Source organism: Gallinula chloropus, assembly GCF_964237585.1.
Source record: "Gallinula chloropus genome assembly, chromosome: 2".
Classification (NCBI taxonomy): domain Eukaryota; kingdom Metazoa; phylum Chordata; class Aves; order Gruiformes; family Rallidae; genus Gallinula; species Gallinula chloropus.
This window is the reverse complement of record NC_140086.1, coordinates 102867667-102882312: the sequence shown is the minus strand read 5'-3', so window position 1 is coordinate 102882312 and position 14646 is coordinate 102867667. Positions and strand designations below refer to the sequence as shown.

Genomic DNA, 14646 nt, shown 5'->3' with positions numbered 1-14646 from the left:
TGCACATGTCTCTAGAGCACTTGAATTTTTGTCACATTATGCTAATACCTCTGGAATGAGCAGACTTTATAAATGTTAGCAGCTTCAATATGTACATGCTGAAAACAGTTTTAATGATGTTGTAGTTAATGAGATCTTAAATTTCTAGCATATGCAGAGGGCTGGGACAGGAATAAGTATTGCATATGGGACAAGCTGTCTTCTAAGGTTCTGTTTTCAACTTGGCTTTTCTGAACCTTTGATGACTGCTAGTCTGATTTGTTTTATCAGCAGATGAACACCGTACATAGTACCTCTTGCTATGTGAGCAATATAAAATTTTCTCTTCTTATTTTCTTAAGTCAATAAACCCGACTTCAAGATGTCAGAGGAAGAAGATTCATTTTTGAATGTTAAAAGATCTCTGAAAAAGAAACTGGTGAAACACAGCACTCCAGTGGACTCAGTGCTTTCAAGAACAATGCCATCTCTTCTAGATATGACAAATCAATCAATCAAGGACCAAGATGCCAGTAAGAGAGCTCATGGATCTCCAATGTCAAAATCAAATCTAAGTAGATCATTAACTAAAGTATCCTTAGTAAGTGTTGAAGCATACTTCCCTTATACGTCCCCAAAAAGGCTTTCAACAGTGTTTGGCTCTGAAGAATTAAATGATGAGATAAGCCAAAGCTCTCGGCTTGTATATTCTAGAAAGAGGCTTTCAACAGTGTTGGCTTCAAATGAATCAAATGAAGACCCAAGTGATGAAGTTGTCCCAAACATGGAAATTGAAGCTCCTGCCAAAGCATCTGAGGAGGTAGCAGTAATTCCCGAGAGTGAACCTTCATGGCTTGTTGTTGGAATACCAGGAATAAAAGATGTTCCACTAGTAAAAACCAGAAAGAAGAAAATTGATAAAGCTCTTGTGGTAATTGTTTTTCCTTAGTTGTCAAATAGCTCAGCTATACAAGTTCCTACCGATGCTTAATATATACAGGTTTTTGTAGTAATATAGGATTATTTATTATAGAATATCTCCACAACTTTACCAGTGAGACTATATCTTTAGGAATGATACCACAGGGACTAGTAGGTTATGACTCAATTCATAATCACAGGCGGGAGGTGATGCTGTCTTCCAAAGCAGTTCTTGCTTTAACTCCTGAAACTGCATAACTAGTTGTGTACACTAGGGCAAAAGTCTATTTTCTTAAAAATAGAAACTTCTTTAGGAGAAACTTAAGAATGGTAAAGAATCAGTGATTTGAAATCTCAAGCTTATGATGGCAAGTTAACTAAAACTGAAGAAACTAGTAATCTATTTCTTTCCTTGTTTAATCCAAACTGCAAAGTTTTATAAAAACAATGCTCGCCATTGCAAATAGGATCTTCTCTGCAGTCATTTGATTTGGTGTATGTTTTCCTGAGGAAAGCTTAGATTAATAGAATTTATGTAGATCTTTATCTTTCTGTGGGGTGTGAGAACTCGATTTCCTAGAATTTTTAGTATTGGCATAAGCCCTGTGGAAAGTCCACAGAAAGGATGAGCAGGCAGCAGAGTTAGACTCCAAAGACTGTCATGTCAGTGAGAGGCCATTAAATTCTGTTCTGGTTTGTTTTTTTTTTTTACTGTGTACCATGTTGTTTATGGATGGGTCAAACTTACTCACTTAGAGAGTAAATGCTTCTTCACTTAAGAAATGGATAACTTCAGCCAAAATCCAATTGGTTCCATAATGCCTCTGTTTATGTGGTGTTTTTAAAAGCAGGAAATATCTGGATGTGTTATTTTGAATAAATAATATTTTATTTTCTATAACAGAAAAAGAAACAAAGAGAATGGCTTCTTCGTCAACTTAAAAACATTGAAGAAGCAACTGAACATGAACTGACAATTGAAGAAGCTTGATTGAACCTGTGGAATTAATGCTATCACACCCTTCTTGTGGTAACAGCTGGCTCAAATAAATCACAACTGACTACAGTGCCTCTTAAACATTCTCTCATTTTTTCCTTCCAAAATATTATTTGTTGTTGTTCTTGATTCTTTTTGTCACTTAAGTCTAGGAGTCATGTATGCATTAAAAACTGACACTGCATCAAAGTCTATGTTAATTTATAATGTATAAAGGCCTGGAAGAAAGGAGGGAAGGGGAATTTTGTATTAGAATCATTCTTCATCCTACAACAGATCTTCCTGACAATTCCCTTTTGTGTAGCATTCTAATAGTCTAGAGTTGCTGATGTTCTTTAAGTGACAAAGTCCTGGTGGCCACATAGAGTGTAATCCTCGTTAGCTGAAGGAGAATCTCCACATCTAAAAAGTAATCAAAACTGATGCAATCAGGAATGTTTTTGCTGCTAGCTGGGGAGATGAGGAAATAGTGAGAGGCACCAAGGAGGGAGGCCAGCCTTTAGAGATTATTAATTATTGACAGTTTCTTTTTGAAGTTTTGGTTCAAAATTAGTTTGTCCCAGTCCTGGGTTTTAAATGCACCTGACTTTTGTTGGAGGTACTTAAAGATCAGCTAGGTGCTGTGAGGGGGTATGTTTTTCCTGTTTTTTCTCTGGAGCTGGTGCATGTAGTGGGGGAGGAAGGGTGCCTTGTGAAAGCTGTATGGGGGGGAAAAATGGTGATTTAGCTCTCAACAGCTTTTCCTGAAATACCAGTGAAGCAAAAAGCATAATGCTCATGTTAGCTTCTACTATTTTCTGTTACATAATCTTTAGGCAGAGTTTAACACCTTAGTGATCTATGGGACTCCAGTAGCAGGGATCCAGAACAGTTTTATCACATATATATATATTCCTGCTCTTCTGTGGCTCTAGTAGATGTACTTGCCTGCCAGTACTGGTTTTTCAGCCTGTCCCAGGCACTACATAGTTACCCCGAAGGGGAGAGGTCCTGTTCAAAAGAAGCTGTGAATGAAGGATGGAAGCAAGAGAAGCTTTTACACTTCCTTTCACACACTGAAGCTTGTAACATCTCATGTCCAAGATGGCAGAGGAAAAGAAGCATGGCCCAAGCCAACATTGAGACAGACTAACCAGTAACATCTGTGTTATGCTCAAAAATGCAAGAGTGGGGTTGTGGTTTTTACGACCTCTCTCAGGATTTGAAAGGGATTAGGATGTTTTTGCTAATGATTCCTGAAGTTAAACTCTTCAGAGTTTCTCAGGAGAACAGCCTTGTCCTCAGACCTGGCTTTCTGCCACAGCCAGGCAGTGGGGTGATGTTGTCCCTCAGGTCACCAGCCAAGGCATGCTCACTTAGTTTGATGTTTAGTTAATGTTCTGGTATTTGTTTGTGTGTGTTACCCAGGCTGTTTGTCTGGCCCCCACAGGTTCCTCTGGCAACCAGGGAGAGCCTGGCTGATGTAGATCTCAAGCTGCTTTTGAGATAAAATAGGCATTGTTGCAGATGTGCTGCTATTCCCCTTGAGCTTGCAGGCATTTCATCAGCATCTATGATTTGTGCCAGGGTCTGAACTAAGATCAGGCAAGTGCAAGGTTAGCGTAAAACCCTCCTCCACTTCTGGGACAAGCACAGATTAGTCTGGCCACATGACCCAGTGCTTAATCCAAATGACCCAGTTCTGTCTCCTGTTTATTTGTACCTTCCCAGATAGCCAATTCCTTCTTCATCATGGTCTCAGAAAGTCTTGATGCTGCTTCTGTAGTTTTCTCTCTCCCAGTCACCTCTTAAAGCCATCCTCAACTCCTGCCTGAGCTCATTCAGTTCCTTGGTCTTCAAATGTCTCCATCCATCAAATGTCTTCTCCAGCTTGGTTTCTAGTGGCTTCCTTCCTTATAAGACATAGAAGTCCTCTGTCTTCCATACCTGGATTACTTGCTCAACCGATACCTGATGTCAGTCTTCTACCAAAACTCAGACTCAGCTACCATAGCCAGGGTTTCTTTGTCTCCTTTGGTTGCTGCCCTCCAAGATGACAGGCCAAGTGGAAAGGCCATTAAGGGCAAATTGGACCAAATTCCAGCCCTTAGTAGGCCAGAGATGTAGCTGTTGGGAAAGTCCTTCTTAGGCCCTGCTTTGGGCTGCATCAAATACAAGAGGAATCCAGGGACTGCGTAATATCTAAGAAGTCTTTGGGCTTCTGCCAAGTACAATGCAAAACTTAAGATTCAGAACAGTAAATGCTGACAGTATTCCAGAGAGCAAGGGTGCTGCCCTACCGCATTCACAGAACTAGTTGGTACTGACAAAATCCCAGAGACTTTCCTCACTGGAAGAAAACCAGTTTCCCACAGTGGTAACATAAAATTGACTTTCTCTGGGTCTTTTCAAGTCCTTAAGCTGTATTAGGCAAACATGCACAATGCTTTCAGACTTTTGGAAACCACTTCTATTTCCTCTCTTCAGAATGTCTTAAAAGAAATAAAAAAGGCTGTACAGCGTTTATCTTGCTGTAAAGTGGGTCCTTGTGAGTTTGAAAGTCACAATATTGCTCTGATAGATGTTCAGGAGAAAACATAAATAGCATTAGTTGGTACTTCAGGTATTTTCTGTTGCTCTATATTAACAGTATTATTGTGAATTATAGGTTAGAATACCACAGGCCTTCAGCCAGACTTACATATTACCAAGCTACGTGATATCTCCTAGTGAATGCTATTCCCAAAGACAGGTTTGTCTCTATTATTTAAAACCCAGGCTGTTAGGCAATATGAAACTACACATACTGCATTTCACATATCACTATATCCATGAAAAATGAATAATAAAAAAAGCAGCATTTCTTTTGTTTACAGAGTTTGCACTTTCATTTGTTTTGCTATGTTTCACAAATATACTGGAGTTTAATATTTAAGTTTAGTGATGAAGCTAGTTTTCTGTTACAGTATACACACATACTTTGGAAAGAATAGGCTTTGAGAGAGACACTAGTAGTATGCAATTTCAATGTTGTTGAATGTTCATCCTCTAGTGGCAACAATGGCAAATTACTGTTAGGTTAGCAACTCTTCACATGCCAAGTTCCTTTATCCATATTTATATTGTGATATTAACACAGTTTAAACAAAAAACAAACAAAAAACCACAAACACAAACCACTCCCCCAAAAAACCCCCTCAAAAACCCACCAAAAAAACCCTTAAAGGGAGCCATAGAGTCCAGTACCTCCAGAAACTGTGCCTCTCATTATTAGTGACCTAAACATGGACTGCAGGTGCTGAGGCTGGAAAAATGTTAGGGAACAGATTCTTAACCCAAGGCCTTGTATTTTGTAAGATAAGAAGTCCATTTTCTGCTTGGATGAATGTGAATCAGAATTGCAGCAGGTTCTTGAGCCTTGTTCTTGCCCTGGCTTTCGAATGCAACACTGAACATGTTTGTAAATGCAATGTTCTTTTAGGGCAGTAATTTTCCTTTAGGAGCTAAGCTATGACCTTGACCTAGGGAACTGTTTTCAGTACACTTGTCCCTGAATGGATATTACACAATTTACCTGCTGATGGTGACTAAGCATGATGTTGGATGGAGAAGAACAAAAACACTACCAAGAACAGAGGGAAGAGAAATGTCTTCACCCTGGATTTATGAGCTCAGCCTTGTTCCCACTGAAGCAATGGTAACACTCCTGACAACAGAGCTGGGAGTGATCTGCCCAGCTGCTTCTGTTGGAGGCCAAAATGAAGAGAAAAATGTTTAGCACACGTATTTAACATATTTTGGATTTAAATAACAAAGAACTGGTAACTAAGTTTATTCACTGATCATAGCTGAACAATCTTAGGATTATTAGGAAAAGTCAAAAATATTATTTTTTCCTCTAAATTACAACATAGTTGCATTCCTGCTGAAGGAAAAACCCTGAATAATAAATCTCAGTGCAGTGTCATGGACCTGTACTCCACTGTGTTTTGTTCTATAAGACACATAAGTACAAAAGTCTCCCTTAGCTCCATCTGTCCCTGCAGTCCACAACACCTGTTAAAAAGATCACTCCTCAAAACTTCTGACTCAAAAAAAATTAACAAACTTCCTGAAGTTTTGACTGAGCCTAGCAGCATTGAGAAAAGTTGGTCCAGTTGAAGCTATTTGGTAACGTTTTCAAATGTTATTAAAAATTAGACATAGGCACAGATCCTGAGATCCCACCTAGGATGTAGGGTTGTGTGTGTGTGTTTCCCAAAGAAAAAACCCCTTAGATCTGCTGCTAAGTCCTTGTACTGTTATGTAAGTACCTAATGTCCATACTCAACGAAATTTTGCAGACTCCATAGAACCTGATGGCAGTTCCTGGATGCCAGACTCCTGGATCTGCCTTTGCACGTGATCTCACAGTGCTTTACATCAGTCTCAGCTCTTCACCCTGAAATGGGACATGTGTGCAGGAGATTCAGACACCAGTCAGACAGGAGGTATATCTATCTCCCTTTAGTTTCAGTAGCCCACAGGATAAAACTCCAGGAAGTGAGAGACCGTATTTCAACTACTATTCTTATCTGAGATAGGCATCATCTCTAGACTTATTGTGGACTCAAGTCTTTTAAGGGTTACCTGCCAGTATTGTTCTACTTTGCCTAAATATTCAGTAAAAAGGAAGACTGAACTTGCATCACAGGTGAGTGACTCACTGTCTTCATCTGTGGTATTTGTTTCTCAAATGTTTTGCGGGGCCTTTTCTGGTTTAATTCATTTTTGTTGAAGAAATTGAAAGAAGGGGCGAAAAACATCCTTCATTACTACCAGGGAGTGAAAAAATAAATAATAAATTCATATCTTTTCTGTTTCTCACTGTTGCTGTAATTTTGATATCTTTTTTGTCCTACATTTCGCCCTTTTGGCCTTTCCTAACTCTTCATGTCACTTTCTAACTTACTTCTGCTTTCAGCTCATCACATCATTGCAGGTCTGTCCCTGTACTGACCCTCTTCTATTGGCAGATACCATAATCCTCCAGAAGTATGGGCAGCATTGCTGACAAATTTACTAGGAGAAGAACTGAATCAAAAAAAACATTTATAAGATGCTTAGGCAAAATGGCTTTCAAAGTGTGTTTCCCAGCCAAGAGAGCAACATAAAATTTATTCCATCATACAGTGTGCAATTAAATCAAATTGGTCCTGTGTGTAAATATTCATAGAAAGGAGATCACAGGTATTTTAGCACTTGTTGCTCTTCTCTAAGAAAAAAAAACAAAAATTAAGCCTGCACAAGCCATAGCTCAATAACAGCAACAGGCTTTGGGACCAGGGGAGGGAAACCATTACAATTACATAGTAAGTTTACAATTACAATTTAAAATTTTAATTACAACACGTGTGCTGAAGTGGATGCATGTTATAATTGTAACTGCTAAAGGGAAGAAAGAGGGGTGGAACTGGGATGCTGGAGAAAGAAGTGCTATTGGGCATCCTGACTGTCGCTAGCTAGCTGCTAAATTCACTGAGACTGTAGGATTGGAAATTTTACTACATAGCTTATGGCAGAGCCCAGAGGGTTGTGATACGTGCTAGGGACCATGCTCTGGCAGGGGGATTGGACCCGATTATCTCTCGAGGTCCCTTCCAACCCCTACAATTCTGTGATTCTGTGATAGCTTGTGATGCGAGCATACAAACCAACTTTGCCTAGTATATTCAGCAGCAGGTGGGTTTTTTTGGCCATGACTGGGTGATAATAAGGATTAAGGAAAACAAAAGCCAGAGTATTAAGCCCTTACATGAGAGTGGCATAATGAAGACTGTAGAGAAGACATTAATAAAGCAAGATGAACTACAGTAGCAGACTCCTGACACGTAAAAGGTCAATTGGCTGTTCTGGTTTCTCAAAATGCAAAACCAGTGGAGTTAAAGGAAAATAAAAGTTGGACTGATTATTTTAAAAGGTATGATTTGGGGTTTTTTATATACTTAATAAGTCTGCAGAACATCTTTTTTCTAGATAGATATCTTTGAGAAAATTATCAAATTGGGGAGGGCAGGAAAGTGTAGAAAATGTAGAAAACTGTAGAAAATTACATTTAAAAGATGGTGGTTTGGGGGGTGCTTATTTTTGTCATAACAACAGCAACAACAAAAATAAGTCTTTTTTTATAGTTGCACAATAACATTTCTACAATAGCTAGATTAATCAGATTTCATGAGAGAAAAGTTTTTGAGACTTCTCATAATTTTTTTCTGTGTCTGAGTTTTTAGAACTGACCCATCACTACCAAGCTGTAGGTCACTAGAACTTTGATTCTTTTCCACCTGGCTTTGCTACAGAATACACTATCATCACAGACATTAATTGAATTCAGTCAAAATCCTATTTGTAAAGAGAGGCACTTGGCATTCATCTGTAATGAAATGCCTTGACAGTCTAATCTTGGCTTTTTGCTTTGTTTCATTATACATTAATTATATTGATTTTTTTTTTAATCAAGTAACTCTGTGTGATCTCTGTGTTTGATGGCAGAGATTATTTATACAGTAGGTCAGGCAAATATTCATGTGACATTCAATCTTATCTCCAGTGTGATTTTGATATAATAACAGGTTGGACTAACCCTTTCATGTATCTATTTGCAAAATTTGCTCTCCTTCAAAGAGCCCTAAAATTGTTGACAAATAGAGTCAGTAGCTTCAGTTTTCTCTGAAATACTTGCTGAGTTGTATTTGCTCAAGAGTAAGTGCCACACAGGGTGACCCACCTGAACAAGTGTGTTGTGTCTCACAGTTACTTTGCCTTCATTCTGTTCTCCTATCTTTTCCTCCAGAAAGCAAGCCCCGCCCCCAGCCCACACACCCCAAAATGTTCAAGGGTCCCAAGCACAGGACAGCACCTCTGACCATCTTTCTTCCTTTGGGCAGTGTGAATTTGCCAATACCTCACTGTGGATTCCCTGCAAAGAGTTTGAAACAGTAAACACATGTAGTTTAAGGCTGCAGTGAGCACCAAAAGCTTTCACACTTGATAAGTGTTTGAGTAACCCAAGCAACCATGAATCCTAGCAGCAGTTCACCTGGTTTCAGTTCTCATCCAAGCAAGCCTCAAGCTCTCTTGAACAGAAATCTCACAGTCCTGTATCTTGTCTTCTAGGGAAACAGTAGAGGCTCTGAAAAATTAAAAAACAAAAACCTCTCCTTATTACTAGCAAAAACATTATAAAAACAATTGGTAGCAATGATATTGATGAAATCAGAAATGCCCAGAACAAAAGGCAGGGACAGATTTTTTGGCAAATGCAGCTGGGCAAGCTGGTTTATTTTTGCAGGAACCAGTGCAGAAGTGAATAATCTACGTATGGAAAACAATTATAAATGATCCAGAGAAAGGTGCCTTCCTGTTCTATCAGCATGTAATGTTGTTGTTAGTAATAGGCCTCTGTCTTGCTCAGAATTCCAGGCTGATGTCTTCTGCTCTGCCTGCAGTCCAGCCCCTGTTCCTGTAGTCAGCACAGTTCAGTCATGTTTGTCCCGTTTTGGCTTTCCACTTCATAGAATGGATAACCAGAGAAAATGTATCTCTTAACTTCCTGTGTTCTGGCTGTATGACTTATTCCTGGTTTACATGGCATTTTTTAAAAGATAAAAATGAAAAAAACCAGCATTTTAGATTTTAGTACTATTATCCAAAGAGTACTATTGGCTACATGGAGGAAAAAAGCCTCCATGAAGCCTCAGAAAAAAAGAACCAGAATTTGGAACATCAAGGGCTCTTCCTTTAAAATTCAGCCTCTCTACTGTGAAAGAGAATATCCACTGTTGTATCTGATGAAATATAAACCAATAGAAATTAATTATTGTTGGCCTGTTGTTCCACAGAAACTTTTCCTTTAAGTTGTGTAACTGGCTGTGACTATGATGCCCTTCCTCTGGGGCTGGATCTCAGGATTTCTCCATTGGTACTGCCTACTTTTCTTCCTACTGAATGTGGAAAGGCTTGTTCCTGGAAAGCCATGTATTAGCCTGGGGTGAAAAGGGGAGTTTTGTGTGCATCCTGGCCTTTAACCCATGTGACAGACTCAGACATGAAAGTAAGCAGTAGTCTTCTGTTACTGCCTCAAACTGACCTTCACATGAGATGCCTTAATATGTATTTGAAAGCCCTATTCTATTTAAATTGCTTTCAGAGTAAATCTCTGGGGAATTTACCTTTTCCTTTATCAGCACAAAATAGCAACCACTTTAGGAAAGTAAAACTATCCGTAATTGTAGTGAAGGCTGGAGAGTGGTTTCATCAGTGCCTACAGCCCTCAGAGACTGCAGTAAAGGGCACATTACTTGGTTGGTGGTGCTCTTTTCTATTACTGGGCCCAGAGAGACAAAGTGGCTGAAGAATACAAAGAGATTTAAACACCAGGTGCTAGTTAAAGTGCCTGGAGTCAGTGCTAAAGGGATCATTTAAATTTTCCAAAGTCCCTGCTAAGCCACAGGCTACTCTGGCAAGTAGTGAAAAGCTTTCATTTCCACCGCTGGTCCCAGAGAATACCCTTAACTTCACTTAGTAATGCTGACTACAGCAGAAGGGTTGAAGCAGAAGATTTTTTTCTATTAACTTCACACAGGAACTCAAACTCTGCATAGTGCTGTCCTCTTTACCTCTTGGCAAAGTATCTCTGGATTATTTTTCCAGCTAGGCAAACTCACACTTGTTCCATCACTGCATGGAGGAGCTGGCCCATGGTAGGATGACTAAAGGACTTCAACCTCCCTTGCCAGAAGAACTCAATAGTTCTTAGAAAATAATTATCTGGCTGGTCTATGCATGCACAGTGTAGTGAAGAAGGTGTTTAACGCAGTGCCCAAACACTTTGGGTGCCATTACGGAAATAAATTACCTTTCCCCCCTTGTTTTTGAACCATGATTTGATGAAGAAAGTCCATAGGCTTCCCTAGCTAGACTAGCCATGAGACAGTCTCTTTTCTTCTCTCACTAGTGTTTCTGCAGGTTTAGGTATTGCCAGAAAACAACAAAAAAAAACCCAAAACAACAACCAGAAAAACCCCAAACAAAACCCAACCAAACGAAACCAGCACAAGTCAGTCTGCAAAAGTAAGGGAATATTACTGCAACACAAAATTGGAAACCTCATTATCTGCTTCCAGAATCTAATTTTAAATCATGTTTACCCAACCAGAACAGAAAAGTAATACCAAATGACATATATGTCATTGCCACAAAGTGACAAGCAATCAGAAAACGTTTAAATCAAATTATTCCTCAATAATCTAATCACTGTCAATTATTTGGATAAAAATGCTTAATAATCCACAGATCTGAAATAAAGCATATTTTGATAGGGCATAAATGACAGAGAAGGGACTAGGGTTTTTTGAAATATTTCTATCAATCATAACTGTTTCTCTTCATATGCTTGATGCCATGTGTGTGTATGTGTGTGTGTGTATTTCACACAGCAGTTTTGGATATTAAACTTACAATTCAGTACTAGTTTCTTACTTAAAGAAAAATAATGAAGATATTCCACTGTTTGTTTTGGGGTGGTTTTTTTTAAACATCCAGTGTAGCAGTCCCAGTAAGAAATTATTTGGCATCTTGAATTTTGGTGAATAGAGGATAGAGATCAGATCACTTGTAGACAAACTTAAATAAAACTTTGTGTTCTCTTTATGAGTCACTCCATGTGGCTTTAAATTAAAAAAAATTTAAAATCCCAAACTTTATTTAACATGCAAAATGAGGTCATTGGCTAAGAATTATTGAGAAACCATTGAGAAAAGCCTTGTAGAAAAGTATCCCTTGCCTTGGATTCATGTGGTGTCTTTTGACAAGTGGTTCACATTAGGGGACAACAGTTGGGACACCAAAAAATTACCATCAAAAGTCTTCAGTAAACACAACTCTACATCATGAATGTTTTTAACCTCATGACTCTTACCTGTTTGTGTTCTTTAAAGCAATGTCAGGGTCAGAGATGGAGATTGGTAGATGAGTTGTAGTATTACATCAAACAGAGCCTACATAAACATATACAATACTTTGACTTCATTGATGTTCCATGGGCTACACAAAAACATTGCCTTGTTGACTGATACTGCCCTAAGTTGTTGTAACCTGTTCTAACTTATAAACGAGATATGAAAGGGACCGATTTTTATGGGTCTACCTTTTGTGCAGGAGAACATCTGTTTACAAAGTCTGCTCTAGCAGTTTTAGGTTTTCTCAGTTTGATTGTACAAAGGACAGCAAAGGAAAAGAGGCTGGGCCATTATTTAGAGTTGACCTAAATCATAAAGGAAACAAAATTATGTTCAAAATGTTTTATAATCTGTGGAGTTTTGGTGGTGGGTTTTTTTTTGTTTGTTTGTTTGTTTGTTTGTTTTGGGGTTGGGTTTTGTTTTTTTGGTTTTTGTTTGTTTGTTTGTTTATGTTTTATTTTACTAGGTAAACTGAAAAAGTCTAACTTCTAAAAGGCTGCCAGTTGTTAGGAATTTCCAGGACAGTTCAGACACTGCCAGCTAGACCACAGTGAGGTTAAAATAATGCCCAAGATCTGAAAATGTGATAGTGCTTTGAAAGAAGGAGACTCTTCTAAAATTAATGGAAGTTTTGTAATGTAAGTCTGTATGTCAGACAAAGATTCTGTTCTTGCATTGTGTCTGATTTTATCTAGTTACTTAATAATTATAGTAATAAGTTAAAAACCTTTTTTAAAAAACTTTTCACATATGTCATCAAAAGCCATTTCCTCTCAGTCCACATCTTTTTTTTTCAAAGACAGAAAAACTGCAGGCAGGACAGTGTCAGCCACTCTGGACTCCAGTCATTTCGGGAACAAGTAACTTATAGTAAGCAGTCAGTAGCAGAATGATCCTCAATCATGCTCACTCAAAGCTATCTAACATAGCAGAGAGACATACATAGATAAGTGAATGAATACATACACACACATATACAAATGCATACTAGCTCTTTGCATCTTAGTTATTTTACAATTGGGTCTATCTTTAATTTGTAATTTTTTTCATGTTTCTTCATGAAAAGGACATTGGTTTGCATTGTTTACTATTTTTTTTGAGGGAGGAAAGAAGACATTTCTGCATATTTTTTCACTTCACATTGAATGGTAAGAGAGTCATGATTCTATAAAACAGATATATAAGAAAAAAATTAGAAATGAAGGGGGGTGAAACAGCATGAGAGCTTGGAAAGTCTAATTGTGATGTTCTGCAAAGATTGTCATGCGCTAGGGTTTTCAGCCAAAATTTGCTCCTAGTCAGACATGTGAAGTACACAGGATTAATTTAAAATATGTAAAGTCAGTTTGGTTTAAAATACTTAAAAATGCTAGTGAGTTTTAAGAGCTGCCATGTTCTGTATATGCAGATAGAGATGCCTAAAACAACCTGAATTAAAAAAAAATAATACTTTAAATAGTTAAGTGAAAATGTCTCAAGTTATGGAAGCCTGTCCCCAAAAAGAATATTTTTGTGACAAATGCACTTTATTCTAAACAAAACCTTTGGCATCAATACACAAAAAAACCTCAAACCAACCAACCAAACAAACAAAACCCCACAAAAAAACCCTGAGTGAATAGTAGAATGTTAAACAATCCTTTGGAGTTCTGCTTCACTTTCTTTCATACAAATGGTGTGTTTACAAAAAAAGTAGAACTAGATGCAAAAAGCCCCCACCCAAACAAATATCATGCTACATTAGATAACTTGTCGGTGGAATTTGCTATTTCAAGCTCAGTACATACTGCAAATACCACGATAAAATAATTTGCTCAGCACGGTGAAGTTTAAATACTTTTGCTTTTATTGTAGTGACAACCATCGCATGCAAAGGAGAAAAGGAAAGATTTCCCCGCCCCCCCGGTGATATACGAGGAGATGGAGAAGGTAAAAGGACAACCAGAAAGCATATATCTCATTTACTGTTTGACAAACACTGTCTCTCCCCCCCCTCCCCAGTTTTGAGGACTGATACCCCTCCCGTCCCAGCAGCGGTAACACAGCTGAGCTCAGACGCGGGACCATCCTGGCAGCTTCGGCTGTGCAGCCCCTCCCGAAGGTTAATGCAAGGACTCCTACGTGCATTCGTGCAGTGGTTACAGGACCTTGATGGCTTTATTACCCTTGGGGCCTCCTCTTCGGTATGTCAGTGTCCTTCTAACCTGCAGCCACATGACAAAAACTAAAACAAGGCTTTGTTACATTTGTTGCTGTGGAAATAAGAAGTCTGTTGCTTCAGCTTCAATGGGGTTTCCGCCCCCCCACCCCCAACTTCCTCCACCCCACCCCCTTTTTTTTAAACATTTACATTTTTACTAAATGTCAAGAACAGGAGACATTTGTGACAAGGAGAAGGGGAGGGGATACCCCCCCCCCCCCCCCCCCCCCCACACACACACACACACACACTCATCCATTCGCCTCTGCCGGTTTCCCCTCCACCCCCATCACATTTTTCTTTGTTGACTGTGCTAGGGCAGAGAGGTGGGGGTGAGGGAATAAAAGCATTCCTGCATGTCTGGAGGAAAGAAAAAAGATAAAGGGGGAAAGTGAAAGGGGAGGGGAAGTGTGGTCAGGGACTTGAACTGCCAGTGAAATGATGCTTCTTCAGCCCTCCTGTGCAGATAATAGTTAACTCGGGGTTAAAGATTAATAGCCAGGCAAGGCACTGTATAAATGGCCCGGGCGAGCTGAATGTCTGTGAACTGCCTCCTGTTCCTAGCCCGTTGA

The 14646-nt window shown here is 39.0% G+C and overlaps 1 protein-coding gene across 1 annotated transcript; it reads left to right on the top strand.

Moving 5' to 3' along the window:
* Positions 1 to 281: 281 nt before the first annotated feature.
* On the top strand, positions 282 to 1891 carry CCDC201 (coiled-coil domain containing 201; the record flags this gene model as incomplete). The annotated part of the gene is made up of 2 exons (XM_084260472.1): positions 282 to 910; positions 1805 to 1891. The coding sequence occupies exons 1-2, from the start codon at positions 362 to 364 to the stop codon at positions 1889 to 1891; spliced, it is 636 nt and encodes a 211-aa protein (XP_084116598.1). The 5' UTR covers positions 282 to 361.
* Between the last annotated feature and the right edge of the window lie 12755 nt (positions 1892 to 14646).